At 55.6% G+C, this 21,573-nt stretch overlaps 12 protein-coding genes across 19 annotated transcripts; 6 read left to right on the top strand and 6 right to left on the bottom strand.

Moving 5' to 3' along the window:
* Window positions 1-44: 44 nt before the first annotated feature.
* On the top strand, window positions 45-1,733 carry H310_12306 (hypothetical protein; the record flags this gene model as incomplete). Its single annotated transcript, XM_008879317.1, has 3 exons — window positions 45-259; window positions 571-653; window positions 697-1,733. 3 exons carry the CDS (start codon window positions 45-47, stop codon window positions 1,731-1,733), a joined length of 1,335 nt encoding a protein of 444 aa, XP_008877539.1.
* Window positions 1,734-2,018: 285 nt separating this feature from the next.
* Window positions 2,019-4,745, bottom strand: H310_12305 (hypothetical protein; the record flags this gene model as incomplete). The annotated part of the gene is made up of 11 exons (XM_008879316.1): window positions 2,019-2,506; window positions 2,575-2,799; window positions 2,846-2,946; window positions 3,001-3,249; window positions 3,305-3,414; window positions 3,461-3,621; window positions 3,680-3,889; window positions 3,938-4,053; window positions 4,097-4,312; window positions 4,365-4,515; window positions 4,569-4,745. 11 exons carry the CDS (start codon window positions 4,743-4,745, stop codon window positions 2,105-2,107), a joined length of 2,118 nt encoding a protein of 705 aa, XP_008877538.1. The 3' UTR covers window positions 2,019-2,104.
* Window positions 4,746-5,013: 268 nt separating this feature from the next.
* Window positions 5,014-8,453, top strand: H310_12303. Of its 2 annotated transcripts, XM_008879314.1 has the most exons (4): window positions 5,014-5,234; window positions 5,283-5,654; window positions 5,699-6,147; window positions 6,196-8,453. In XM_008879314.1, the coding sequence occupies exons 1-4, from the start codon at window positions 5,087-5,089 to the stop codon at window positions 6,631-6,633; spliced, it is 1,407 nt and encodes a 468-aa protein (XP_008877536.1). In that variant the 5' UTR covers window positions 5,014-5,086; the 3' UTR covers window positions 6,634-8,453. The 2 variants fall into 2 exon arrangements, with proteins under 2 accessions (XP_008877536.1, XP_008877535.1); XM_008879313.1 differs by having other exon boundaries at window positions 5,699-8,453.
* H310_12304 (malate synthase A) lies at window positions 6,611-8,452 on the bottom strand. Its single transcript, XM_008879315.1, has one exon. The coding sequence runs from the start codon at window positions 8,428-8,430 to the stop codon at window positions 6,811-6,813; it is 1,620 nt and encodes a 539-aa protein (XP_008877537.1). The 5' UTR covers window positions 8,431-8,452; the 3' UTR covers window positions 6,611-6,810.
* A 230-nt stretch (window positions 8,454-8,683) lies between the features above and the next one.
* Window positions 8,684-9,295, top strand: H310_12302 (hypothetical protein). Its single transcript, XM_008879312.1, has one exon. The coding sequence runs from the start codon at window positions 8,930-8,932 to the stop codon at window positions 9,287-9,289; it is 360 nt and encodes a 119-aa protein (XP_008877534.1). The 5' UTR covers window positions 8,684-8,929; the 3' UTR covers window positions 9,290-9,295.
* Window positions 9,296-9,772: 477 nt separating this feature from the next.
* On the bottom strand, window positions 9,773-11,021 carry H310_12301 (hypothetical protein; the record flags this gene model as incomplete). The annotated part of the gene is made up of 7 exons (XM_008879311.1): window positions 9,773-9,914; window positions 9,964-10,105; window positions 10,154-10,188; window positions 10,237-10,582; window positions 10,643-10,720; window positions 10,768-10,850; window positions 10,913-11,021. 7 exons carry the CDS (start codon window positions 11,019-11,021, stop codon window positions 9,877-9,879), a joined length of 831 nt encoding a protein of 276 aa, XP_008877533.1. The 3' UTR covers window positions 9,773-9,876.
* Window positions 11,022-11,133: 112 nt separating this feature from the next.
* H310_12300 (hypothetical protein) lies at window positions 11,134-12,693 on the bottom strand. Of its 4 annotated transcripts, XM_008879309.1 has the most exons (7): window positions 12,533-12,693; window positions 12,400-12,482; window positions 12,269-12,346; window positions 11,869-12,214; window positions 11,784-11,818; window positions 11,599-11,740; window positions 11,134-11,556 (listed from the first exon to the last, which is right to left on the bottom strand). In XM_008879309.1, exons 1-7 carry the CDS (start codon window positions 12,633-12,635, stop codon window positions 11,516-11,518), a joined length of 828 nt encoding a protein of 275 aa, XP_008877531.1. In that variant the 5' UTR covers window positions 12,636-12,693; the 3' UTR covers window positions 11,134-11,515. The 4 variants fall into 4 exon arrangements, with proteins under 4 accessions (XP_008877531.1, XP_008877529.1, XP_008877532.1 ...); XM_008879307.1 differs by having other exon boundaries at window positions 11,784-12,214; XM_008879310.1 differs by having other exon boundaries at window positions 11,599-11,818.
* A 902-nt stretch (window positions 12,694-13,595) lies between these two features.
* H310_12299 (hypothetical protein) lies at window positions 13,596-14,899 on the bottom strand. Its single transcript, XM_008879306.1, has 7 exons — window positions 14,806-14,899; window positions 14,670-14,752; window positions 14,532-14,609; window positions 14,127-14,472; window positions 14,044-14,078; window positions 13,849-13,990; window positions 13,596-13,804 (listed from the first exon to the last, which is right to left on the bottom strand). The coding sequence occupies exons 1-7, from the start codon at window positions 14,888-14,890 to the stop codon at window positions 13,767-13,769; spliced, it is 807 nt and encodes a 268-aa protein (XP_008877528.1). The 5' UTR covers window positions 14,891-14,899; the 3' UTR covers window positions 13,596-13,766.
* A 116-nt stretch (window positions 14,900-15,015) lies between these two features.
* On the top strand, window positions 15,016-16,617 carry H310_12298 (hypothetical protein). Its single transcript, XM_008879305.1, has 8 exons — window positions 15,016-15,124; window positions 15,178-15,260; window positions 15,312-15,389; window positions 15,446-15,725; window positions 15,775-15,840; window positions 15,884-15,918; window positions 15,969-16,110; window positions 16,168-16,617. The coding sequence occupies exons 1-8, from the start codon at window positions 15,031-15,033 to the stop codon at window positions 16,203-16,205; spliced, it is 816 nt and encodes a 271-aa protein (XP_008877527.1). The 5' UTR covers window positions 15,016-15,030; the 3' UTR covers window positions 16,206-16,617.
* A 58-nt stretch (window positions 16,618-16,675) lies between these two features.
* On the top strand, window positions 16,676-18,319 carry H310_12297 (hypothetical protein). 3 transcript variants are annotated; one of them, XM_008879304.1, is made up of 7 exons: window positions 16,676-16,862; window positions 16,916-16,998; window positions 17,065-17,142; window positions 17,185-17,464; window positions 17,512-17,577; window positions 17,624-17,658; window positions 17,711-18,319. In XM_008879304.1, exons 1-7 carry the CDS (start codon window positions 16,748-16,750, stop codon window positions 17,888-17,890), a joined length of 837 nt encoding a protein of 278 aa, XP_008877526.1. In that variant the 5' UTR covers window positions 16,676-16,747; the 3' UTR covers window positions 17,891-18,319. The 3 variants fall into 3 exon arrangements, with proteins under 3 accessions (XP_008877526.1, XP_008877524.1, XP_008877525.1); XM_008879302.1 differs by having other exon boundaries at window positions 17,512-17,658; XM_008879303.1 differs by having other exon boundaries at window positions 17,512-18,319.
* Window positions 18,320-18,383: 64 nt separating this feature from the next.
* Window positions 18,384-19,885, top strand: H310_12296 (hypothetical protein; the record flags this gene model as incomplete). The annotated part of the gene is made up of 2 exons (XM_008879301.1): window positions 18,384-19,175; window positions 19,226-19,885. The coding sequence occupies 2 exons, from the start codon at window positions 18,384-18,386 to the stop codon at window positions 19,883-19,885; spliced, it is 1,452 nt and encodes a 483-aa protein (XP_008877523.1).
* H310_12295 lies at window positions 19,793-21,510 on the bottom strand. 2 transcript variants are annotated; one of them, XM_008879300.1, is made up of 7 exons: window positions 21,308-21,510; window positions 21,088-21,246; window positions 20,550-21,036; window positions 20,414-20,484; window positions 20,294-20,373; window positions 20,074-20,247; window positions 19,793-20,031 (listed from the first exon to the last, which is right to left on the bottom strand). In XM_008879300.1, exons 1-7 carry the CDS (start codon window positions 21,453-21,455, stop codon window positions 19,960-19,962), a joined length of 1,191 nt encoding a protein of 396 aa, XP_008877522.1. In that variant the 5' UTR covers window positions 21,456-21,510; the 3' UTR covers window positions 19,793-19,959. The 2 variants fall into 2 exon arrangements, with proteins under 2 accessions (XP_008877522.1, XP_008877521.1); XM_008879299.1 differs by having other exon boundaries at window positions 19,793-20,247.
* Window positions 21,511-21,573: the final 63 nt, after the last annotated feature.

The following is a 21,573-nucleotide window of genomic DNA, read 5'->3' as shown; positions in this document are numbered from 1 at the left end:
TGACCATCGTGCGGTCCAGGGCGGACGCGGTCGGCGCTCAAGCGATGTCCCACGATGTGTCCAAGTTGCTGGAGGCCATTCGTCGCGCACAGATTCATTCCAAGCGACAGCACCACGACAAAAGATCGTTTGAAAAGAGCATGATGAAGAACATCGGGTCCATCTACAACGACAAGAAGACTCCCATCGCCACGGCAACGTTGGCCAAGTCATCGTCCACGGCGCATGGTTGGCACCACATGGCTCAAACTTTCTTTCGGTGCCTTGCACGGGCGCTGGAGAGCTGCTTTGGCAAGCGCAAACCCAATTGACATGTACTTCGCACCCTGAGCCAAATGTGGCGCACAGCATTAAGTGAAACTGTCAACCGTTACATGTTTCTTCTACCCGCGTTGCATGTCAAAAGTGTATTTGTGGCCGATGGTGGCGCCCCCCGTTTCCACGAAACACGCGTCGATCGACGAGCGGCGCATCATGCGAAAGCATGCCATTCCAGAGCATGCATACACAGGGTTCGTTTGTGTCCCCATCATGACCAAGCACCTCAACGGATGGCGGTGAGACTTGTAGATACGTTCCATCACACAATCGAGACGTGGGCGACGTCAAACCGGTGGTTGGCAAGATCAAGCACGCCATTGTCGGCTATGGAGGTGCGCGAGAGAGACGTGCACAGTCAAACTGATTTGTCGATAGGCCATCGACATAACAAACAAGACATGATCGGGACGACATTTACACATGGCTTGGAGATTGTGCCGCAGCCCGTGAGTTTGCAGAAACCGCATGCACTGGTCCTGCCCAAGAAAGACCTGTCCATGTCCGCATCGGGCTACGGAGTCTTTGATGAGCTCTCTGGGTATGGCCAATTCCTGGCGCGCAGTCAAATGGCAAAATCTCGCGATGGCGCGGCAGGGCACGGGAAAAAAGACAACTGTAGCCACGACGGACAGTTTGCAGCACCACCCCATGATGGCTCCACGTATGGAGAACCCGCGCAGAGCAGCAAGAACGGCCAGTTCGCACCGCCACCCGCCGCCTCAGGCTACGGCCAGTTTGAGAATGCCAGCAACTACGGCCAGTTCGCGCCGCCTCCCGCCGCCTCAGGCTACGGCCAGTTTGAGAATGTTAGCGGGTACGGACAGTTCGCACCGCCACCCGCTGCTTCAGGCTACGGCCAGTTTGAGAATGCCAGCAACTACGGCCAGTTCGCACCGCCTCCCGCTGCCTCAGGATACGGCCAGTTTGAGAATGCCAGCAACTACGGCCAGTTCGCGCCGCCTCCCGCTGCCTCAGGCTACGGCCAGTTTGAGAATGTTAGCGGGTACGGACAGTTCGCACCGCCACCCGCCGCCTCAGGCTACGGCCAGTTTGACAACGCCAGCGGGTACGGACAGTTTGCTGAGCCGCCTAGCCGACCCAACATCAAGGGGATGGTGCATTCCGGCCACGTGAACAACAACAGCAAACCAACGGTTGTCCAAGCTCGAGATGCAGCAGCTCAGGGGCGACAAAGACTATCTCCACTTCCCACCATCCATTTCGACGACTTGTGCCGCAACGAGAACCTTCGCGAATTGTACCATCGAGTGCTTCGACGAATTGGCGGGGCGTCTGGGGTGGCTTCGACGTATCATCGATTGTTCAACGTGCTGCGGCAACAAAGAGGCTCGAAAACGGACTTGAAGAAGCGGGTCAAAGCCGCGTTCGAGGTCGTCACGGCACGAGGTTAACGGCATATCATGTCTTGGCCATCTCTCATCATGCGGGCGTTTCTTTCGTAGATGGAAAGCTCGACATAGACGGTCTGAACGATGCTTTGACTAAGCTCTCGGCAGTCATTACGTCCGACGAGGTACTTGCCCTCATCGTTGGCCGAATCCATGGTCAAAATGGCGCGCGCGCATCGCCGTAGGTCCTCGCCCTCTTTTGCCCTTTCGATCACAGCTGCACAGGTATGCCCGCTCTAACTTTTCCCACGAAGCATTCCCCATGCTGACTGTATGCTGCAGGACGAGTCTTGGCCAGCCATTTCGTCAGTTTGTTGTATACCGAACTAGAGAAGTAACAACGACCTGGTCGTTCTTCCCTGCCTATCGTGCAGTCATGTTCCTTGCAACAACACGTGCGCCAAGCAAGCGGCCTCTTCGTCCGTCCATTCTTCAGGGCACGATGGGCCAGCGGGGTCGGCAGCAGTGGCAGGTGCTTGTGGCGGCTCGATCGACGGAACGAGTACTCGAGCAGACATGTGGAATTGCCCAGACGCAGAGCGGGGGGGCGTTGGGTGCACGGGAGGTTTTGGATTCATTGCCGGTGGCGGCATGGGGTGGGATTTCATGAACCGATTTGGTTTCGACACGCATGATTTCGGTCGGAGCGTTGGCGGGATAGCGGCCTTTGAGCAGTCTGGGGCGGTCGAACTCGCCAACAACATGGCATCGAGTGCGTCAATATCGATGACATGCACGTTGTCCCGTGGGTGTGAGAGCATCGCGACAGTCTTGAGCTACCCATCGAACAAGTGAGTCGTCGCTCATGAGCGGCCGCGCATTCGTTTTATGCAAACCGCCTTACGTCGTTGATGCTGACGGGGGTGCTGGCGTTGTAGCACAGCGTAAATAGTTCGTGAATTGTCACGGTCGAGTGTTGTGGCTCGACTCCGTGATGAGCAAGCACCGATCGAAGGGATAGATTGTGAGCTGGGGCGCTGGCACGGATGACTGTGCGAAGCGAAGCTAGAGCTGCGGCAGCGGGGCTTCGCGGGCGCTGCTTTGCGACGGGTGTACTAGACGGCACGGCCTACGTTTCATGGAGTTGGCGCAACGTGTGAAACCGAGAGATGCACCGCAGCCGACGGGCGTGGTCGCGTCGGGAAGAGTGTCGATGCCGCCGCAGACACAGGTCGAGGCTTCGCCACCAACTCGACTTTGTCGTATGCAGGCGGCGCTGTCGACAACATGTCGCAAGTAAAAACACTGTGTCCATGGCAAGGGATCGCACCGTGCTGTGTTTGGTTGTCCGAGGCGGTGACGTCCGGTCGACCTACCAGGTGGAGACTCGGCCCAGCGAGCGAATTTCGGCGGCTTGTGGACGAAGTGGAGGCGGGAATTGCCGCACCTGGCGCCACCGGGACAACGGACGTGACAGGTTTTCGACATAGATTGCGCGCGGACTGAGGTTTCTTTGGTCCCAGAGCCACCGCCACAACCTGTCGCGGATCTTTCCAACTCCTCCATCGCGTGCTTTGGTCTACAGCGCCGCATGTTCACTTGCATGTGCCAGCCACGAGCCAGGGGATGCTTACTCGATGGTCGGGGTTTGGAAACAGAGCACGACGGTGGCGCAGTCTCTTGCGCGACTGCTTTCGTGTTGATGTCTCTGCAGCACTCTTCACACACTTGAACGGTGCGATATCTAAACACTCGTTATGCATGACATGTCCAGGAACGGCTTCATGTACAAAAAGGACGCGTCGTGCATCAACGCAGTAAACTTGTCGTCGCTCAATGGCCCGTACGCCGTGCGGATGGCCCCTGGAACGATTCCATCCCCAACTAGAGTCGGATCTGAATGGCTTTGGCTGGAAGATCGATGCGCAGCCAGGATGGCTTTGAACGTGACCTACATACAAGTACCAGTCGCCATGAGCACGGGTCGCCCTGGAGATGGATCCGCGCACGAGGAACGTCGCCCCCATCGACCCCGTTCGTTTACGGCACGGATTGCCGCATGCAGGACACGTGCTAGGCGCGGCGCCGTCGACCAGCGTGGATGCATGCCACGGCTCGAATCGGCTCGGGGTGACCAGTTGGCACGGGACGATGGCTTCTTGGTTTTCAAACACGATCGAGGACGGCCACAACAGGTACAGTTTGTTATCTGCCCCCATCTACGCAAGTCGTCGGTTTTCAAAGAGAAAAGGGTCGGGAGAATGCACCTTGAAATGCAGCACTTGGCGCGTGATGGCCATGCCGACAGTGGCGGCGACGTGGTCCACCACTTCACGATTCCAACACGTCAGCGTTTGCAGCGTCGTGGGGTTCCCGATAGCTTCTACCAGCCAGTCAACCAAGCGTGTCGAGGATGGCGGCAGTACTTTGTGTCGTTGCCGTCGGCGACTCGAACGTCACAGCCCGCAGTTCGATGGGCATGAGCTCGTTCACAAACATGTGCGGGTTGGTGCAGCGCAGAGCTGTCTGGCACGTGTCATGGGCAAACACGGTTTGCATCATGTTGTTGTAGCACGATTTGGGTGGCACGAACTTCTGCAGCATGCCGTGGGTCGATGCCATCGGGTTATTCAGCAACGATTCTAGGCAGGACGACCAACGTGATCGCTGTGCCAGCAACGAGGCGCAGCGTACCAACGCCAGCAAGAGAGAGATGGTCCACGACGAGAACTCGCTTCTCTGTGACCAAGTACACGTGCACGGCTGCGATCGGACCGGCAGCGGTCTCGTGGAGGTACCGAAGGAGCTTGGACTTGGTCGTGTTGTCCTTTTTCCGTCGAAGGACCTTCTCTCGCAATGAAGTATGGCATGGAAGATGATGTCGAGAATGGCACGCACCTCGCCAGTCTTGGACGTGAAATACCATTGTTGAAGGACGCCTCGGTCCAGGAGGATGGTGTCAGGGATGCACAGAGAGAGAGGCTTTGTGCGGGTGTTCTTGAGCCAAAGGCAAGTAAAGATGTTTAGTGGTTGTTGATCCAGCCGCAGCGACAACGGATGCACCGCATCGTCCATGTCCCCTCAATCTCTCACTGCAGCTATATTTGGCCATCCCAAACGAATCATGTGCCTGATGTCCTCCGTTCAGGTCGACGTTCGTCGCCACTCACCAAGTTGTCGGTGCAGCTCCGCATTTCAAACATCGCTCAGCCACGTTCGACATGCCATACAGCATTCATACAAGGACGACTCGCATGACCACGGGGAACCCGATGCCGCGCGGGCTGGAATTGGTGTTGTCGTGTATCCAAGCACGTGACAGTTACACGCAATAATATTTGCACGATGTATCTCCCTTTTGTATGTAATTAAAATAAATCCTTCAATTTGGCGCCACGAAGGTTCCGTTGACGACGATGGCAAGCCGCGGCGGCGATGACGACGCGTTCAACCTGTTTGGAGGTCCCCCGGCCAAGAGAAGCAGCATGAGTGCGGATGCTGCATGCGACGATACGCAGCTATTCCCAACACCGTCAATCCCAAGCACATCCACTGCCTTCACAGGTCCGTGCACGATCCGTCGAATGACTCCATGGCTTTCCGCCTACGTAGACCGTCCCTTTGACTTGTTTCCATCCAAGCCAGTGCACCCGCAGCGGCAAGACCTCGACGAACTTTTTCCCACCACATGCGACACCGCACCGTCGTCGCTTCCGCCTCGTGCCGTGACGTTGTCAAGGGGCGAGTCTGCAACTCCGTCACTCGTCCAGGACGAGTTCAAGAAAGCAGGCAATGCGATGGATATCATCCTTGTCCGAAACGCGGATGGCACATCGATCGGGTGTACGCCATGGCACGTCGCATTCAGCTTCTCGCGGTTCCTTCCTTCCGGTGTCGGCGATCGAGTCGACGTGTATTGCAATGGTGTCCAGCTGCCTGCGCCCATGGTGCTAGGGGACAAAGGGCGCGTGCTCTTTGCGTCAGGTACAGTCCATTTCTCAAGTTTACGTCATGATCGTGTGTGCCAGGTCGAGAGCAGCCCGACGACTTGACCCTGGCCGCCATATCATCGATACTGCCGATGGACTTCCCGCCACTGTATGCGACTCTGCGCTTCGAGCATCGCAAGCCGCTCACGTGTGTCGTTCGGGTCGTTGAGTGCCGCATGTACCTGTGGGACCCCGATGCCGCTGTCGTCGTCGCCGATCTCGACGGCACCATCACAATCAACGACGTTGAAGGGCACATCCGCACGCTCCGCCTTGGTCAATACAACTTTATCCACGCCGGCGTGTGTGAGTTCTATGCCCGTCTCCATCGCATTGGGCTTCGGATTCTGTACCTCACGGCGCGTCCGATCAACTGGGCCGATGCGTCCCGCGACCACTTGGACGGCGCGGAACAAAACGGTGTTCGCCTCCCGCCCGGACCGCTTCTCACAAACTCGAGGGGGCTCACAGGTGCCCTCCTCACCGAGGTGCCTCGACCGCCTCTTGTGCGCCGTTCGTTCCATGAGCGTCCGTAGGTCGTGCACAAGACACCGCATGTGTTCAAAGCCAACGTCCTCAACTCGGTCCAACTCGCGTGCATCTCTGGCGGACGGCAGTCGCCGCATCCGCTCTTTGTCGCTGGGTTCGGCAATCGACAGACCGACGTCCATGCGTACGCGGACGTGGGAATCCCAGCCATTTGCGTCATCGACGCGTCGTCGCGATTACAAGTTGCTGTGCCACGCCCGTCGACAGCGCCAGAAACGCTGCCTCCATTTGACTCGTACGCCGACCCCCGTGCAATGCGATGGCTCCTGACGCGACTTCGGGTTCCGATCGCCCTCGCCGACAAGGTCGACGCACATTTGGCCGAGATGATTGTCGCCGCCGACGAGTACGACACGCGGCGACGCGGGATCGTTGCACAGCAACTGGAGCAGCAACAGAGGCACCGAAACACGCACTCTTTTTGATTGTATTGAGCCGGCAATATGTCGTCAAGCCCCACGAAGGAGAAATGTTACAGCAAAGTGGGGAGGATGGAATTTGGCGAGGAAATGTTTGTGAAAGGGAGCAGCTTTCTCAATCACTTCACTCGTTGCTCGGCCACGCGTCGGCCGACTATAGATACAAAAAGGAGCGTGTAGGTCTTACAACTTGGACGCACCGCTTGCCTCGTACGACACGATGTGCGGGTAGCACGGTAGCGTCAAAAACTCGGGAAAGGTTGGGCCCGTTAAAATGTCGGCCGTCACGTCCTTCGCCAATGCGTACTTGTGGTCGCCCTTGGCGCGAGCAAGGTGCTTGTTTGTGCAGTCGTCGAGAATGTTCAGCACAAGATCCTTTGTAATGCGCTGGCCATTGGCGGTGGACGCAGCATGCTTGAGCCACTGCCACACCTGCACGCGGGAAATCTCAGCAGTCGCGGCGTCTTCCATCTTGTTGTGAAGGGGAATGCATCCATTGCCTCGTAGCCACGCCTCGACATACACGAGGGTCACGTCGATATTTTCTTGTAGCCCAGTCATCGAGATCGATCCTACTGGCACCTCAATTAAGTCCTTCGCTTCAACAGTCGCGCTCGCCAATGGAGCGGTCTTGTGGATCTGGTTGGGTGTCGTCATGTTGGCATTGAAGACGTCCATGGCGATATTGACAAGACCAGGATGAGCTACCCAGGTTCCATCGTGGCCCGCGACCACCTCTCGCAACTTGTCGTCATACACTGCCTTCATAAACTTTTCGTTGAGTGCGGGGTTGTTCTTCACTGGGATTTGGGCCGCCATGCCGCCCATAGCGTGAGCGCCGCGTTTGTGGCAAGTCTGGATGAGCAACTTAACGTAAGACGCCATAAATGGTGTCGTCATTGACACGGCAGCACGGTCGGGCATGACGAACGACGGGTGGTTGCGAAACTTTTTGATGAACGAAAATATGTAGTCCCAACGACCGCAGTTCAACCCGCTCGAATGTTCCTTGAGCGCAAAGAGAATCTCTTCCATCTGGTACCCCGCCGTGATTGTTTCAATCAGAACCGTCGCCCTGATCGTTCCCACGGGGACGGCTAGGTAGTTTTGCGCGGCAATAAACACATCGTTCCACAGACGGGCTTCGTTGTGGTGCTCCAGTTTGGGCAAGTAGAAGTATGGCCCTGATCCACGTTGAACGAGCTCGTGGACGTTATGAAAAAAGTACAGCCCAAAGTCGAACAACGACCCGGACATGATCTCGTCATTCACCGTCAGGTGAGCTTCGTCCAAATGCCAACCGCGGGGTCGCACTAGCAAAGTCGCGATTGTCTCGTTCAAGGCATATGTCTTGCCCGTCGCAGCTTGTGTGAACGAAATTGTCCGACGAACGGCGTCACGAAGATTGACTTGGCCCTGCACCAGCGTGCGCCACGTGGGCGATGTCGAGTCTTCAAAATCAGCCATGTAGCACTTGGCCCCTGAGTTCAAACCATTGATAACCATCTTGCGATCGACTGGGCCAGTGATTTCAACGCGGCGATCTTGCAAGTCATGGGGTATGCTCGCCACTTTCCACGCGCCGTCGCGAATGTACTTGGTTTCAGGCAAAAAAGTCGGGAAATGGCCCGCGTCCAATGCAACTTGGCGATCGGCGCGGTCACGCAAGAGCTGCCGCCGTCGCGCTTCAAACGATTCGTGCAAGTGGGCGAGGAAGCGCAGGGCGTCGGGAGTGAGAATGTCAAGGAACTCGCGAGGCATCTCACCGAGGACGCGGACTTGATTGATGCGAAACGAGGACATGTTGGTCTGCGGAGTGGCGCGCAAATTCCGAAATGCCGATGCACGGGGAATGGCGGGCTTTGAAACAGTTGCGAGAATGTTGAGAAAACATAAAAGATTTCCTCGGGCAAAATTCACGCCATGTGATTGGCTAAATGTAGCCAATCAGACACAACTTTCGTCGGATTGGCTGATATGAACCAATCATTGGATACAACAACTGCCACGACTGCCGCGTCATGGTGATTCTTCGGCAACTTCAACTCGCGGTACTGCGGTTTTGCCGCGCCAACCGGTGCGTCCTTGCTTCGGGCCATTTGCTACCGATCCAAGGTACGTTGGTTTGCGTGCGCTGTAATGGATTGCATGGGACGCTCATGGTTACGGGCGCCACGGACACGCGCCAGTCATCGCCCAAGCACCTTGCGATAACGGGAATCTCCACGATTGCGCAATGTCTTGACTCCCGTGATTCGCACTCACTTGACCGCGGGCCGAGACTCACAACGAGCGCCAACCTATGGCCAACATTGAATTCGTGATGCTTTCTCCACGGTGCTGTGTGCGTTTGGAAGGAGGAGCATTCCCATCGAGGGTTGTTGCGACGTGTATGCTCAGAGTGCTCTCGCATAACCCGCCTCCCTCGTGTAATGTATCTGTGGCGCGCATGCATGCTTCACGAGCTTTCGGCAGAAAATGTACTCCCAAGGAGGTCGGTATGATGTGCCCTCTTTCGTTCAGCACGACTAGTCGACACCAGGACATGAAACTGCTCCATCTCCCGAGCAACGACCAACGCGTCGAGAGTACGAGCGGTCCATACCTCGGGTACCCCTTGCTGTGGTTCCACCTATGCAGAAGTGACAAAGATGAGTGCTGAGCCGGCATGGAAGGATTGAGGCATTGTGGTCGCCTCCGACAATAAAGGATTAGAGTAGCGCTCCTCAACAGTACGGAAGCCACGCCAATATCATTATCCTGCAACGTTTAAGAAGCTCGTCGATCTCGACGACATATCTCGCAACCGAGTGCTGATACCTCAATAGCTTCCACTGCGCTCCCCATCCATGTGAACCAAGACGGCCAAGACGTGCTGCTCTTTCAATTGCATGCCCGTTTCCATCGAAACTCCTGGACGAAATCTACGCAGGTAGCTGCAAGTGGCACTTTTCCGATGCGTCGTGACGTCCAGCACATCGCGTGCATGGCTGGAGTGGCGCTGGAGCGGGCGTTCCAAAGGTTCGTATGAACCCTGTATATTCACGAGTTGAATCACGTCTCGGTGGTGGCCGCGTTCGTCATCAAATGGACGCGTCAAACGCGTCCGAGTTTATGGGAAGGACGTGATGCCGTGCATGAGGGATGGGATAGTCCATGACATCGTCGAAGGGCGAAGTGGATTACGACGTAAAGATATACACGCGCATGAGCGCCATTTCATCGTGGTGTGAATGAGCTGCGGGGCACTTACAACAAGCCGAGCTGCTTAATAGTCTTGAATTGGTCTGTCGGACAATCGTCAGCATGCGCGGGGTCGACAGTTCACGCGATTACCTGGCACTTCCATGAGAGCGGCGGTGGCGAACCCGACCTCGGGGGTCCGTGGGTTCAGTCGCAGCACCCTGGAATACTCGACAAACTGAAAGTTGTCGAACCGGCGCGTGGGCAACTTGTCGTCGAACTCTTCCATCATGTCCTATGCCCACATCACGTGCCCATCGAAACAACTGCGCTCCAAGCATACCCATGGCCCGTCACCAACGCCCACCATGATGATAGCTACAAAACGACATTGTCATGGGCTCGTGGCATGTCCACGCAACTCACAGATCGGATAGTTCGAAGCAGCCACGATCGCATCCCGCGTTTCCTTTTCGCTCGTCACTTGACCGTCCGCCACGATGACCAAAATGTGGTATTGCCGCGTTTCCTGCACGATGCGGATGGTTTCGTGGATGACGGGGGCAAAGTTGGTGGGTCCAGACAGATGGATCGTTGGCGTGAGCTCCTTGTATCGCGCGAGGACTTCATCGAAGCCGTGGCATGGGCGATTGTTCACGCCAAGGCTGAAGAAGCCTGTCGAACCGGATTGAACATCTCCAAACCCCAGGGCCGGGATCAGTTTGTCGTCGTCGAAGACCTCGAGCGTGCGTCCCATGATGTGGATCACAGACTGCGCACACGATGAGCTGATCCTTCTACCATACAGCGACTCTGAGCGATGGAGTAGTACCTGATATGGGTTCACGTTAGCGCCGGTCGGGTCAATGTAGTGGAGGCTCTTGCCTTGGAACGACTTTTCACCACTCCACTGTCGCAGGCGTCAGTCATCATGCTCGTGTTCCACACAGGACGCACCTCGTTGGATTTTGTGTAGTCAATTGCAACGACGAGGTTGGACGATTCGAGCCCCGCCCTGCGCAACGCTTGTTGCAGTTCCGCTGGGAGGAGACACAACGGCTCAGTCGGCGCGAGTTGCATGCCTGCAGCGCAAACCTCGTACCATACGTTTCGTACTTGTCAGCGATGGCGGTAAATGTTGGGGGAGCAGGCGCGGACTGATGGACAGCACTCGGCAAGGTTGCCGTGTCTGTGGAAGGTCCACACCCCATGGCAAATGTGCGATTGTCACCCCCGCTCGTGTGAAGTCCGCTGGACACAATCCGACCATCTCCCCATCTCACAATCCACTTCGGCCAAATTTGGAAATTCCTCCAAAATTTTGTGAAAATTGTGGCTTGTTTCGATTAAATTTTATTACCTCATCTGGACTGACGTTTCCACACTCTGAACTTCTATGTATGCTCGAAGAGCTTGGAAATGACCGCGTTCGACATGGAGAGCATGGTGAGCTGCACACACCAAGCCACGCCAGTGCTCGTTCGAGATAGACCATTCTTCGCAAAACAAACTGCTCCATGACCGTGATCTTGTAGGAAAATTTGAAAGCGAAGTTGCGACCGGTGTCCGAGTGGCCTGACGATGATTCTGCGTGCGAAGCCAAACACACACTGAAGGCACGCCCGATCGCTGTTGTTTCGCAACAGATGAATCAACAAGACTATGAAAGCGCCCACGGTGATGTCCCGCCGCCTTGTACGGTCGTCTACAGCAGCATTCCGAGCTGCTTGATCTTGCTGTATTGCTCTAGAACACCGTTTGTCCAACAACCACCAACGACGCACGTACCAGGGATTTCCATGAGGGCAGCCGTGGCAAACCCGACCTCTGGGGCCGTCGGGTTTCGAAGCAGCACTTTGGTGTACTCGACAAATTGAAAGTTGTCGAAGCGGCGTGCTGGCAATTCGTTGTCGAACGCTTTCATCATGTCCTACAACCTCGTGCGACCGTGTCCAAGCTGTTCATTCACGTACCCACGGCCCGTCGCCGACACCGACCATGATGATAGCTGTACAAGACAGAACCAAGTTACGATCACGATGCCCACGAATGCCGTACAAATGGGATAGTTGGATGCGGCCACGATCGCATTTCGAGTTTCCGTCGCATTGCTCACTTGGCCATCGGCAATGATGACCAGGATGTGGTACTGCCTAGATTGCTGCACGATGCGAATCGTTTCGTGAATGACCGGGGCAAAGTTGGTAGGTCCCGACAGTTGGACGAACGGAGTCACTTGCTTGTACCGATCAAGGACCTCCGCAAGGCCGCGGCAAGGAGCGCTGTTCACGCCGAGGTTGAAGAAGCTCACACATGACGTGCGAGTATCGCCGAATCCAAGTGTTGGGATGAGTTTGTCGTCGTCGAATGCTTCCAGCGTGTGCCCCATGATATAAATGACAGACTAGACTTGTATCAGTCGCGACCTTGCGGCTTCGAATGATGTCGAGTAGCGTACCTGGTACGGGTTGACTACAAAGCCTGACGGGTCGATGGAATGCAAGCACTTTCCTCCAAACGACTTTTCTCCACTCCACTGACGAGACTTGAGGATGAGCATTGACTGCCACGGCACACACACACACACACCTCATTCGATTTCGTGTAATCGATCGCGACGACAAGGTTGGATGATTCAAGGCCAGCCTTGCGCAGGGCTTGCTGGAGCTCCTCTGCCACAGCCAGCATCATCAAGACAGACATCCAGCCATGCCGCGCATACCATACGTTTCGTACTTGTCCGCGATGGCATGGAATTTCGGCCGTGTATGCTCTGGGGCAGACCCAGCACTGCTCGAGGTATCGCTCGATGGTGCACACCCCATCGCCAAATCGATTGTCCAGTGTAATGTAACTTACTGTGAGAAGGACGCCAGTTCGCTCAAATAAATTCTCCACTGTCTTGTTCTTGTCTATAGTATAACTTAAAATATTTTGTTTCGATGTATATCCACATGTCGATAATATGAACGAATAGCTCTTGAGCAATACTTCAAACCGTGCAAGGCGTGCGATAAGGTCCATCCATACAAGCTTAATGCACGTCGCAACCGTGCTTGGATTTCCCAGGATGGACGGGCCTGGGAGCCGTACACTGGCCGATGCCAGTCTATTCTCGTGCAACGGGAAATATATGTCGACTTTGGGTGTAGTTTGTGTCAAATGCACGAAACGTTGGGTTTTCCTACATATGCAGTAGTTTAAACCTTGAGTGCAGCGTGTGACGACACAGCCATGGCATAGAAAAATGCGCACACCTCAGCGGAGATCATCGTTTGAGTATATTTCTGCACGTAGTGCCATGACAAAGAGTGAGCTCCAATCGTGTACACTGCCAACAGTTGAAACGTGTCCTGTTGTCGGGAAAAAGCGGTAGGTTGGCTGAAGCGTATGTTTGTACCGACGAAGGTAGTACTTATTCTAGGTAATTGCTTGCACGCGACGAGAATTCACGCGCAGCAGAAAAACTGTGGTTTGACATCGGAAGTTGTAGCGAAGGTCGGTGTGTTGTAGGACTTGGATTGCTTCAAGAGATCGCGATACGGCGGCCATGAATCTTTGCATCGAGTGCATGATCCACCTCTGGTCGAACAAACTGTGGCCATCCTACCAACTTCACATCCTCTCGACTGGAAGGCATTCGCCCATCACTTGATTCCATGCTACAACCAGCGGTCGTGCCATCCAACTCATCGGCTCTAAACGTCGTGTTCTTGAGCGTTTGGCGTGTACAGGTCGTTGACTGACTGCTCCTTGGCATTACAACGACCACCGTCCAACGTCCATGGACGTTCCGTTGCCAATATCCACTGAAACGCGTGGTGGGATGCATGGATTCTTCTGCTGGCCGTGATTCAAGGCAACACGTGTGTTGGTGCATTCGAGGCCGATGCCATCACGACGCCAATATTTCCTTTCTTTTCTTAGTGCAGTTAAGACGTGTCGACGCGAGCTTCTTACAGCAGCCCGAGCTTCTTGATAGTCTTGAATTGATCTGTGTTTTGCCATGACGAATCCACGACGTTGCATCGTCCGTACCTGGGATTTCCATGAGGGCGGCAGTGGCAAACCCGACCTCGGGGGCTCGTTGGTTCAGTCGCAGGACCTTGGTGTACTCGACAAACTGAAAGTTGTCGAACCGGCGTCGAGGCAGTTGGTCGTCGAACTCTTCCATCATGTCCTATGCCGACAAAAACACACAATCAAGTGATCCTATCGTCGATATGGACGTACCCATGGCCCATCGCCGACCCCGACCATGACAATCGCTACGCGATGTGAGACTCCGTTCAAGGCCATCGAGATATGACACGTACAGATCGGGTGATTCGACGCAGCCACGATCGCATCTCGCGTTTCCTTTTCGTTCGTGACTTGCCCGTCCGCAATGATGACAAGTATGTGGTATTGCCGGGTGCTTTGCACGATCCGGATGGTTTCGTAGATGACGGGGGCAAAGTTCGTTGGACCAGAGAGCTGCAGCGTTGGCGTGACTTGGGCATATCGATGCAAGACTTCGTCAAAGCCTCGGCATGGTGCGCCGTCGATGCCCAAGTTAAAAAAGCCAGCCGACCCAGTGGTTGCATCCCCAAACCCAAGCACTGGAATAAGTTTGTCGTCGTCGAATGCCTCCAACGATCGCCCCATGATGTGAATGACAGACTAGGTAGATAGGTAGCCCGATGACGTTCAGGGTCTGGCGGAATGCAAAGAATCTATACCTGGTACGGGTTTACAGTTGCTCCAGTGGGGTCGATGTCATGCAAGCATTTGCCGTTAAACGACCGCGCGCCGCTCCACTTCCATGCAAGTTTGAGCTCATATTTCAGGTGCGAATGGTTTGCGGTGTGTTCATGTACCTGGTTGGACTTTGTGAAGTCGATTGCAACAACCAAGTTCGACGACTCGAGACCGGCATGTCGAAGCGCGTGTTGCAGCTCCTCTGAACAAATATACCATGGGTCAATGCATCTCGACAACGAAGGGAAGACGTACCAAATGTCTCGTACTTGTCAGCGAACGTGCTGAACGTGGACGATGGCGCATCGGGGTCGACGAAGGCGGAGAAGAGCTGGCCCATAAACACAAGATATTCAGGAATGCATTGAAAAAGAAATGTTTTGGGAATGCTGGTCAAAAATGATGGTCGGCGATGATGTTCGCATCCGGAGTCTCGTTCGGTATCCGGAATGTGTCTCCTCACACGAAAACGACACAGGCATGGGAGGTGCCGTGAGCACGGCAGCATCCGTCGACCCGCCACCGAAGTCACCCGCACGCTTCCAAAGGATCCCCGACACATATGAGACCTACGGTAGGATCAAGGAGGCAAGAGCGCGCATTGTGAATATCTGACTGGACCATTAGAGGAGCTCCAGCGTGCCTTGCGTGCTGCCGGCTTGGAATCGTCCAGCTTGATCATCGGGATTGACTACACAAAGTCCAACACAGTACCGACTGTTTCTCCATGCGTCCCAACATGCAAGGGTGTGTGCGTCTAGTGGACAGGGGAGAAGACGTTCCGCGGCAAGTGTTTGCACGACATCGATCCAAGCGGCAGGACGGTGAACCCATATCAAGTACACTTTGGCTGGTTCCCGTATGGTTCATTGTCAAGCATCTCTGTGTGTCGTAGCACGTGATTGAAATGATGGGACGGACGTTGGAAACGTTTGACGACGACAAGTTGATCCCGGTCTTTGGGTTTGGGGACGCATCGACGGGGGGAAGCCGATGCTTTCCGTTCTTGCCCGATAACCATGCGTGCCACACATTTGCCCAGGTCTTGGCGCGCTACAATCAAATCACGCCAGGCATCAACCTCGCCGGTCCGACCAACTTTGCTCCAATCATTCGGGAAGCTATCAGGATTTGCCGCCAACTACGGACATACCACATCCTGGTCATCATTGCCGGTGCGACACTGCCACATGCGACGTCCCCATGGCTTCACATGGGCCATAGATGGGCACGTGAACAACCAAGAAGACACAGTCAACGCGATCGTCGAAGCCTCGGCATATCCAATATGTACGCCTTGACAGGGTTACCTTGCCAATCATTCCACATGTAGCAATTGTCATGGTCGGCGTTGGGGACGGCCCGTGGGTATGACGGCACGCCCTTCCACTGTTCTCCTTGACAGCAGTTCCACGTAGGACATCATGGAGCATTTTGACGACTTCTTGCCGGCGCGCCGCTTCGACAACTTTCAGTTTGTTGAATACCACAAGATGCTCAAGTGCAATCCGAGGAACCCTGACGTCGGGTTTGCCACGGCCGCCTTGATGGAAGTGCCAGGTACATCTCGAATCCGATGACTCGTGGACGCTCGCGTGGCACTGAGTGGAGACGTAGCCCAATACAAGCTCCTTCGCGAAGCGAGGTTGCTGTAAACTGACCAGTGCTGATACACCTCCGACGTGTGTGACCTGGCGGTCAGTTCCTTCACTACGTGGAGCACGTGCGTACTTTTGCTTCCCTACGTTTTGTGAGGCAACTTCTGTGGCGACGCCGTGCCGTCGAAGGAAATACGATCGGAGGCGAGGAGCCACCGTTCTTTATGCCGTGGTTGCCTGCATGTTCAACTACGGCGGCGCCAGCGCACATCACCAGACGGCGTACTCGAGGTGGTCTGTCCATGAGTTCTCTCCCATGCCATACACGTGATTGCAAAATTGCGCGTCGGTGGCGGCGCGCCATGTCAGCGTCGATCGTGCCTGTCTTTACCGCCCGACACATTACAGAATGATGGTAGCGAGTAAATTAATGTTCTTAATGCTGCGGGAATTCCGTCGAAATCTGGAATTAAATTCAGTGCGGTTTTGACTTTTCAGTCGGGGCATAGAAAAAATATTCACGAGACGACCAACATTCCAACATTGTTTTACTGTTGTCGTCAGGCATTCCAACTGTCGTCAACACGATCGTCATCGTCATGGGAGGAGACCAGAGCAAGGCGGCGCAACCACAGCGAGCCCCCTCCGCGTATTCCCAAGCAAAAGCTCCCCAAAGCACCTTCCAAGCTATCCCAGATACGCACGAAACGTATGGTAGGCATGCAGTTGTCGCGTGGTTATGATGTGCTCACGAACACCCTTCCCAGAACAACTGCAAGGAGCCCTTCGTCATGCCGGGCTCGAGTCGTCGAACCTCATCCTTGCCATCGACTACACAAAGTCCAACACGGCAAGTATTTTCAATCGTCCATTGCAGGAATCATGAAACTGAGTTTGTCTCGGTGTGTACGTGCAGTGGACCGGCCAACGTTCATTCCAAGGCAAGTGTTTACATCACATCGACCCAGCCAGACAAGTGTGGAATCCCTACCAGGTGCGTTTTGGTGCTTCTGGCTTGGTCTCATGTCCTCCGCAGTCTGTCATCCACATCCTTGGACGCACGCTGGAAGCCTTTGATGACGACAAATTGATTCCTGCGTTCGGGTTTGGCGATGCCACCACCGGGGGGCGGGCCTGTTTCCCGCTTCTTCCGAACGGTGACGTTTGCGTCGGGTTCAATCAAGTGCTGGAGCGCTACAACCAGATTACACCAGGCCTTGCCTTGTCGGGTCCGACAAACTTTGCTCCAGTCATCCACGAAGCCATTCGAATCTGCCAAGCCGAGCGCTCGTACCACATCTTGGTCATTGTGGCAGGTATGCTGTCCGCCTCGCTCATGTCGATCTGAGCTTTTGTGTTTCAGATGGACAAGTCACGAGCGAGAAGGAAACTATCGACGCGATCGTGGCGGCATCCAACTTTCCGCTGTGTAAGATGTCGTGCATGAGATGGACGCTCATGTGACGCTGCTGTAGCCATCATAATGGTGGGTGTGGGCGACGGGCCATGGGTACGCGCGCGTTCTCTAAAGGTCGCCTCGTTTTCTGACCTTGACGGACCAGGACATGATGCAACGCTTCGACGACCAGCTGCCCACCCGCCGCTTTGACAACTTTCAGTTTGTCGAATACGACCGCATGCTCCGATTCAACCGTGCGAATCCGGAAGTCGGGTTTGCCACGGCTGCCCTCATGGAAATCCCAGAGCAGTACAAGATCATTCGAAAGCTGGGCTTGCTGTAACTCGACCGCCACCGCCACCTAAAATCCAAACGACAAGTGTTCACTTGGTCGAGCTGTCGTCGTCCCAACCAGTATTCGTCCCGACATGACATGCCAGCCACTGGCCCCGCTTCACTCGTGCAAACTCCTTCACAAAACCAAGCTGAAGTGCTGAGTCGCCCACCGCTCGATGGGGGCTTCTACGTCTCCAACGCTGCCTCGTCTCGAGCGAACGATCTCTTGTGCAATATGCCACACACGATGCGGCAGGCAGACGTACACGAAGTTGACCTCGAACGCAGAAGCGCTGGGATAAAATTCAGAAGGAACCAGTTGATGGCAGCGTCGAGAGCGGCGCCGCTGGGAGAGCGAGCGGTAGTTTCCACCAAGTGCATGTGCTCCAGAATGATGTCCTTGCATGTCATTCACCTTGGTGATGTTTCATGCGATGGTTTCGACGGCCTGGAGGGATGCGTTCTAAAGATAGCACTTGCAATACGTCCCTTATGACGGGATGACGCCGCCCGTGCCTTCCGTCCTGGCCCCCCCAATGCATCACCCGATCGAGTTGCTCGACCAGCTCCTCGGCACACTCCTCCTGGTGCTCAGCCTCGGCTTCCTTGTTTTGTTAGACCTCACCAGGCGGCGGGTGCTGTCCTTGCATCAGTTTACGTTTTGCCTCGCTAGCGTCGTGGCGACCCTGACAATCGGCGCCTTCATCGAGCACAACATCCCGAACGACGTGCTCGATCTCGCCCTCTTTGGGTACTACACACAATCGTCCACTGTCCTGCAACTGCGGTACGCGCCCTTCCTAACAGCTGCCTTTGCGACGGTCGCATTCCTCGTGGTCACGTCGCTCTGCTCCTGTACGTGCTGCTGCTTGTGTGTCGCTGGTCCGTCCAAGGACGCTAAGTCTACTGCCGATACATCGCACCAACGATGCGTGTTGGCGAGGTTGCGGCACGCCCTGTCTGTGTATTGCCTTTCGATCTTCGCTCTCTTTCTTGTGCTCGGCATGCGCCTGAACGCTCGTATGCGTCTGAGCGCTATCAAACCCGTCGGAGGGACGTTGCACTGGCAACTTCTTCAGACGCCGGTTTGTGTCGCGGCTCTGCACATCGCGAGCCTCGCCCTCGTGGTCCTAAAAGACGTCCTTCAACACGCGGAGGCCCCGCATGGGGGTCCGTGCCAGCCCTTGTCGCGGGAGCTCCGCCAGCTAACTTCCCCTCCAAACGACAGCGCTGGCATTCAACCTGTCCATGGAGCCCCCACGACACCAGGAAAAAACTCGATCAACCACCAGGTACTGCCTGCTTCGAGCTACGCACTGCGAATGTGACTGCAACCGTCTAGACAAAACAACAAGGAGCGCTGGCGCAGTCCTTGCGTCGCCTGCCGAGCAAGTCCTCCACAACGCGAATACGTCTTGAATCGACGGACGACGACGCTCGAAGCAAATCGTCGTCGTTGGTGGACACCGAGCCGTCGTCGCCACCCGGCTTCGTCGAGCGCGCCGCCTCGTCTCCTAGATACAGCAAGAACTCTCGAGTGCAGCGAGTGTCCCCTGTCCGTCGCAGGGCCGTCACTGACGGCGACTCGATCCCTTCACCAACGCGACGACGCGCCACCCCTTTGACTCCTCGGGATGCGTCCCCAGCCTCCCCAGTAGTGGAGGCAGCAGCCCCCGGCGACATTTCCAACCTCATCAGCAGCGAAAGCGAAAGCGACGACGACGTGATTGTGCCGTCCGTCGTGCGGCAGTTCACGTCGGAATACGCCATGACGAACCGTCTGGTTGCGGCACGCAGTGAAAATCGTGCCATGCCTCGAGGATCGCCGAGTGTAGGACGGAGCGCCACGGAGCAAGGAGGGAATCATCCGCACCACGCGCCACCGACGGGGAGTCCATGGGTGTTGTGCTACGATGCAGCGACGTCGGCGCCATATTACTACTGCCATGACACGGGCGAAAGCGCATGGGAGATGCCGGGGGGGCACGACAAATGGGAGTAAAACCACAGCTAAAGTCATCCATTCCACGACTTGTCGAGAGTTGTGCACACGAGATACATCGGTCGACGCATGTGTTACTTGGACGACGACCCCGCCGGCGACTTTCGAAAGTAGTGATGGAGCAGCGAGTCCACAAACCCGGCAATCTACGACGACGTTGGCATCGAATGCAAGCTCCACGCACGTACCGACACCATGCCGCCGACGATGGCGCACACGCGCATGAGAAAGTGGGTGAACGGGACCGACGTCGCGTCGACCTGCACGACAAACGCCGACATCTCAAAGATAAAAAAGACGCCGGGAAGCACTTGCATCGTGCCCCACGGATCCAAATACCGCGTTTGACGCGTGTACGAAAACTACCGCGCCGGGTGTGTGTCGGCTTTTTTCAACCGATCGTCGTACCTGGTTCGAATACCGCGTCGACACCCCGTCGTTGTAGATCGTGGGCACGATCTTCAAAAAGTATTGGAACACAGCCCCACCTACGCATGAGTGACGACTTGGTTTTGAAGGCAACGGTACCGCGATCGGCGATTTGGACAGTGTTGTCCAGCGGACCCGACATCCCAGGATACGGCTCGCCAAAGTACAATCTAGAGGCGTGCATGGTGGCCCCTGTCTCAGTTTGTGGAGGGATGGAAGGTAGCGCATGACGCACTCATGAATGATATGGCTCGAGTTGTACGTGAATTGTTGCCCCGGTAGAAACTGGTGCACCAACCTCCCTTGGCGGTGGAACGTGCGTCCGAGCCCGACGTGGAAGTTGCCCGCGACGCGATTCACGAGCATCGTTCCATGCAAGCGACATCCTTCGCCTTCCTTCGAGTCCGCTTCCTCCTTGCCCCGCTCTCGTAAACATTGCTCCGTCAACTCAGCGTCGTCCAGCGTCTTTTCGCCCGTCATGAACGCCTCCTTGACCTGGTCGCACGTGTTGCAGCACGTCAGCCCCGCTGGATGCGTATTGCCGTAGCAGCTGCCGCAGTAATCGGCCGGAAGAGGTTCCAGGGTTTCTGGGTGGGCGTTTGGCACATGAGTCATCGCTTCACCAATGCGGCTGCCGTCCGCTGCAAGTCGCGTCTTGAACACGGTGTGGTGCATGTTCACTTGGAGGTCGCCCGCGACGTCCATGGCGTTCATGTGCGCCTCTGCTCAACAAGTCAACGTCAAGCAATGCCCGCCAACGTTTCGAGGTGTACCGCGGCAAGTCAGGGCGGGGTAGCTGATATCGAATGTAATTTGAAGCTTTTCGGTCGTCGACGTGTCCACGACCATGTGCTCGTGCTTGTTCACGGTCAAGAAGTCGCGTAACTCCGACAAGAACAATATTGCCATGATCACCATCGCCACGAGGGACACTACATGCCGCCGTCAAGGCTCGTGTCACACATCTTGGCATCGCCTTGGAATCAAGTGTACCTGTAGCGCCAGCCTCCGTTTGGACCTTGAACTCGCGGTGAAGTTTCGGGTAGACATCTACCTTCTTCAGCATCTGGCGCGTGCTGAAGGACGATTCCCTCGGTGTATCGCCTCCATCGTCTCGTCCAGTGTTGCGTTGCCGGAGCATCTTGTGCGGGGCCGCCGTCAATTCGTGCGTACGTGGCTTGAAAGGCTGCCTCGACCGGATGCTTTATCCGAATATTTCTCGGGTGGGCGGGTGCGGTTCCAACAATTTCAATGTTAGA

The sequence above is a fragment of the Aphanomyces invadans genome (genome assembly GCF_000520115.1).
Source record: "Aphanomyces invadans strain NJM9701 unplaced genomic scaffold supercont1.37, whole genome shotgun sequence".
NCBI lineage: Eukaryota > Oomycota > Saprolegniomycetes > Saprolegniales > Verrucalvaceae > Aphanomyces > Aphanomyces invadans.
Note: the sequence above shows the minus strand (reverse complement) of the source record. Positions and strands in the feature narration are given on the sequence as shown.

What these genes read in the sequence shown, in the direction of transcription:
- H310_12303 (XM_008879314.1), top strand. Translation starts at nt 5,087, where the DNA reads ATGGCAAGCCGCGGCGGCGATGACGACGCGTTCAACCTGTTTGGAGGT. An exon ending in CACATCCACTGCCTTCACAG is followed by an intron (nt 5,235 to 5,282) that starts GTCCGTGCACGA and finishes CCGCCTACGTAG; the next exon opens with ACCGTCCCTTTGACTTGTTT. An exon ending in CAGGTGCCCTCCTCACCGAG is followed by an intron (nt 6,148 to 6,195) that starts GTGCCTCGACCG and finishes GAGCGTCCGTAG; the next exon opens with GTCGTGCACAAGACACCGCA.
- H310_12304 (XM_008879315.1), bottom strand. Translation starts at nt 8,430, where the DNA reads ATGTCCTCGTTTCGCATCAATCAAGTCCGCGTCCTCGGTGAGATGCCT.
- H310_12302 (XM_008879312.1), top strand. Translation starts at nt 8,930, where the DNA reads ATGGCCAACATTGAATTCGTGATGCTTTCTCCACGGTGCTGTGTGCGT.
- H310_12300 (XM_008879309.1), bottom strand. Translation starts at nt 12,635, where the DNA reads ATGGGGTGTGCACCATCGAGCGATACCTCGAGCAGTGCTGGGTCTGCC. An exon ending in TTGTAGTCAACCCGTACCAG is followed by an intron (nt 12,215 to 12,268) that starts GTACGCTACTCG and finishes ATACAAGTCTAG; the next exon opens with TCTGTCATTTATATCATGGG. An exon ending in CGCATCCAACTATCCCATTT is followed by an intron (nt 11,819 to 11,868) that starts GTACGGCATTCG and finishes TGTCTTGTACAG; the next exon opens with CTATCATCATGGTCGGTGTC.
- H310_12299 (XM_008879306.1), bottom strand. Translation starts at nt 14,890, where the DNA reads ATGGGCCAGCTCTTCTCCGCCTTCGTCGACCCCGATGCGCCATCGTCC. An exon ending in TGACAAGTACGAGACATTTG is followed by an intron (nt 14,753 to 14,805) that starts GTACGTCTTCCC and finishes ATATTTGTTCAG; the next exon opens with AGGAGCTGCAACACGCGCTT. An exon ending in TGCGTCGAATCACCCGATCT is followed by an intron (nt 14,079 to 14,126) that starts GTACGTGTCATA and finishes CACATCGCGTAG; the next exon opens with CGATTGTCATGGTCGGGGTC.
- H310_12298 (XM_008879305.1), top strand. Translation starts at nt 15,031, where the DNA reads ATGGGAGGTGCCGTGAGCACGGCAGCATCCGTCGACCCGCCACCGAAG. An exon ending in ACTACACAAAGTCCAACACA is followed by an intron (nt 15,261 to 15,311) that starts GTACCGACTGTT and finishes GTGTGCGTCTAG; the next exon opens with TGGACAGGGGAGAAGACGTT. An exon ending in CATCCTGGTCATCATTGCCG is followed by an intron (nt 15,726 to 15,774) that starts GTGCGACACTGC and finishes CATGGGCCATAG; the next exon opens with ATGGGCACGTGAACAACCAA.
- H310_12297 (XM_008879304.1), top strand. Translation starts at nt 16,748, where the DNA reads ATGGGAGGAGACCAGAGCAAGGCGGCGCAACCACAGCGAGCCCCCTCC. An exon ending in AGATACGCACGAAACGTATG is followed by an intron (nt 16,863 to 16,915) that starts GTAGGCATGCAG and finishes CACCCTTCCCAG; the next exon opens with AACAACTGCAAGGAGCCCTT. An exon ending in CATCTTGGTCATTGTGGCAG is followed by an intron (nt 17,465 to 17,511) that starts GTATGCTGTCCG and finishes TTTGTGTTTCAG; the next exon opens with ATGGACAAGTCACGAGCGAG.
- H310_12295 (XM_008879300.1), bottom strand. Translation starts at nt 21,455, where the DNA reads ATGCTCCGGCAACGCAACACTGGACGAGACGATGGAGGCGATACACCG. An exon ending in CGACGCGGTATTCGAACCAG is followed by an intron (nt 20,248 to 20,293) that starts GTACGACGATCG and finishes CCGGCGCGGTAG; the next exon opens with TTTTCGTACACGCGTCAAAC. An exon ending in TCGTCGGCGGCATGGTGTCG is followed by an intron (nt 20,032 to 20,073) that starts GTACGTGCGTGG and finishes ACGTCGTCGTAG; the next exon opens with ATTGCCGGGTTTGTGGACTC.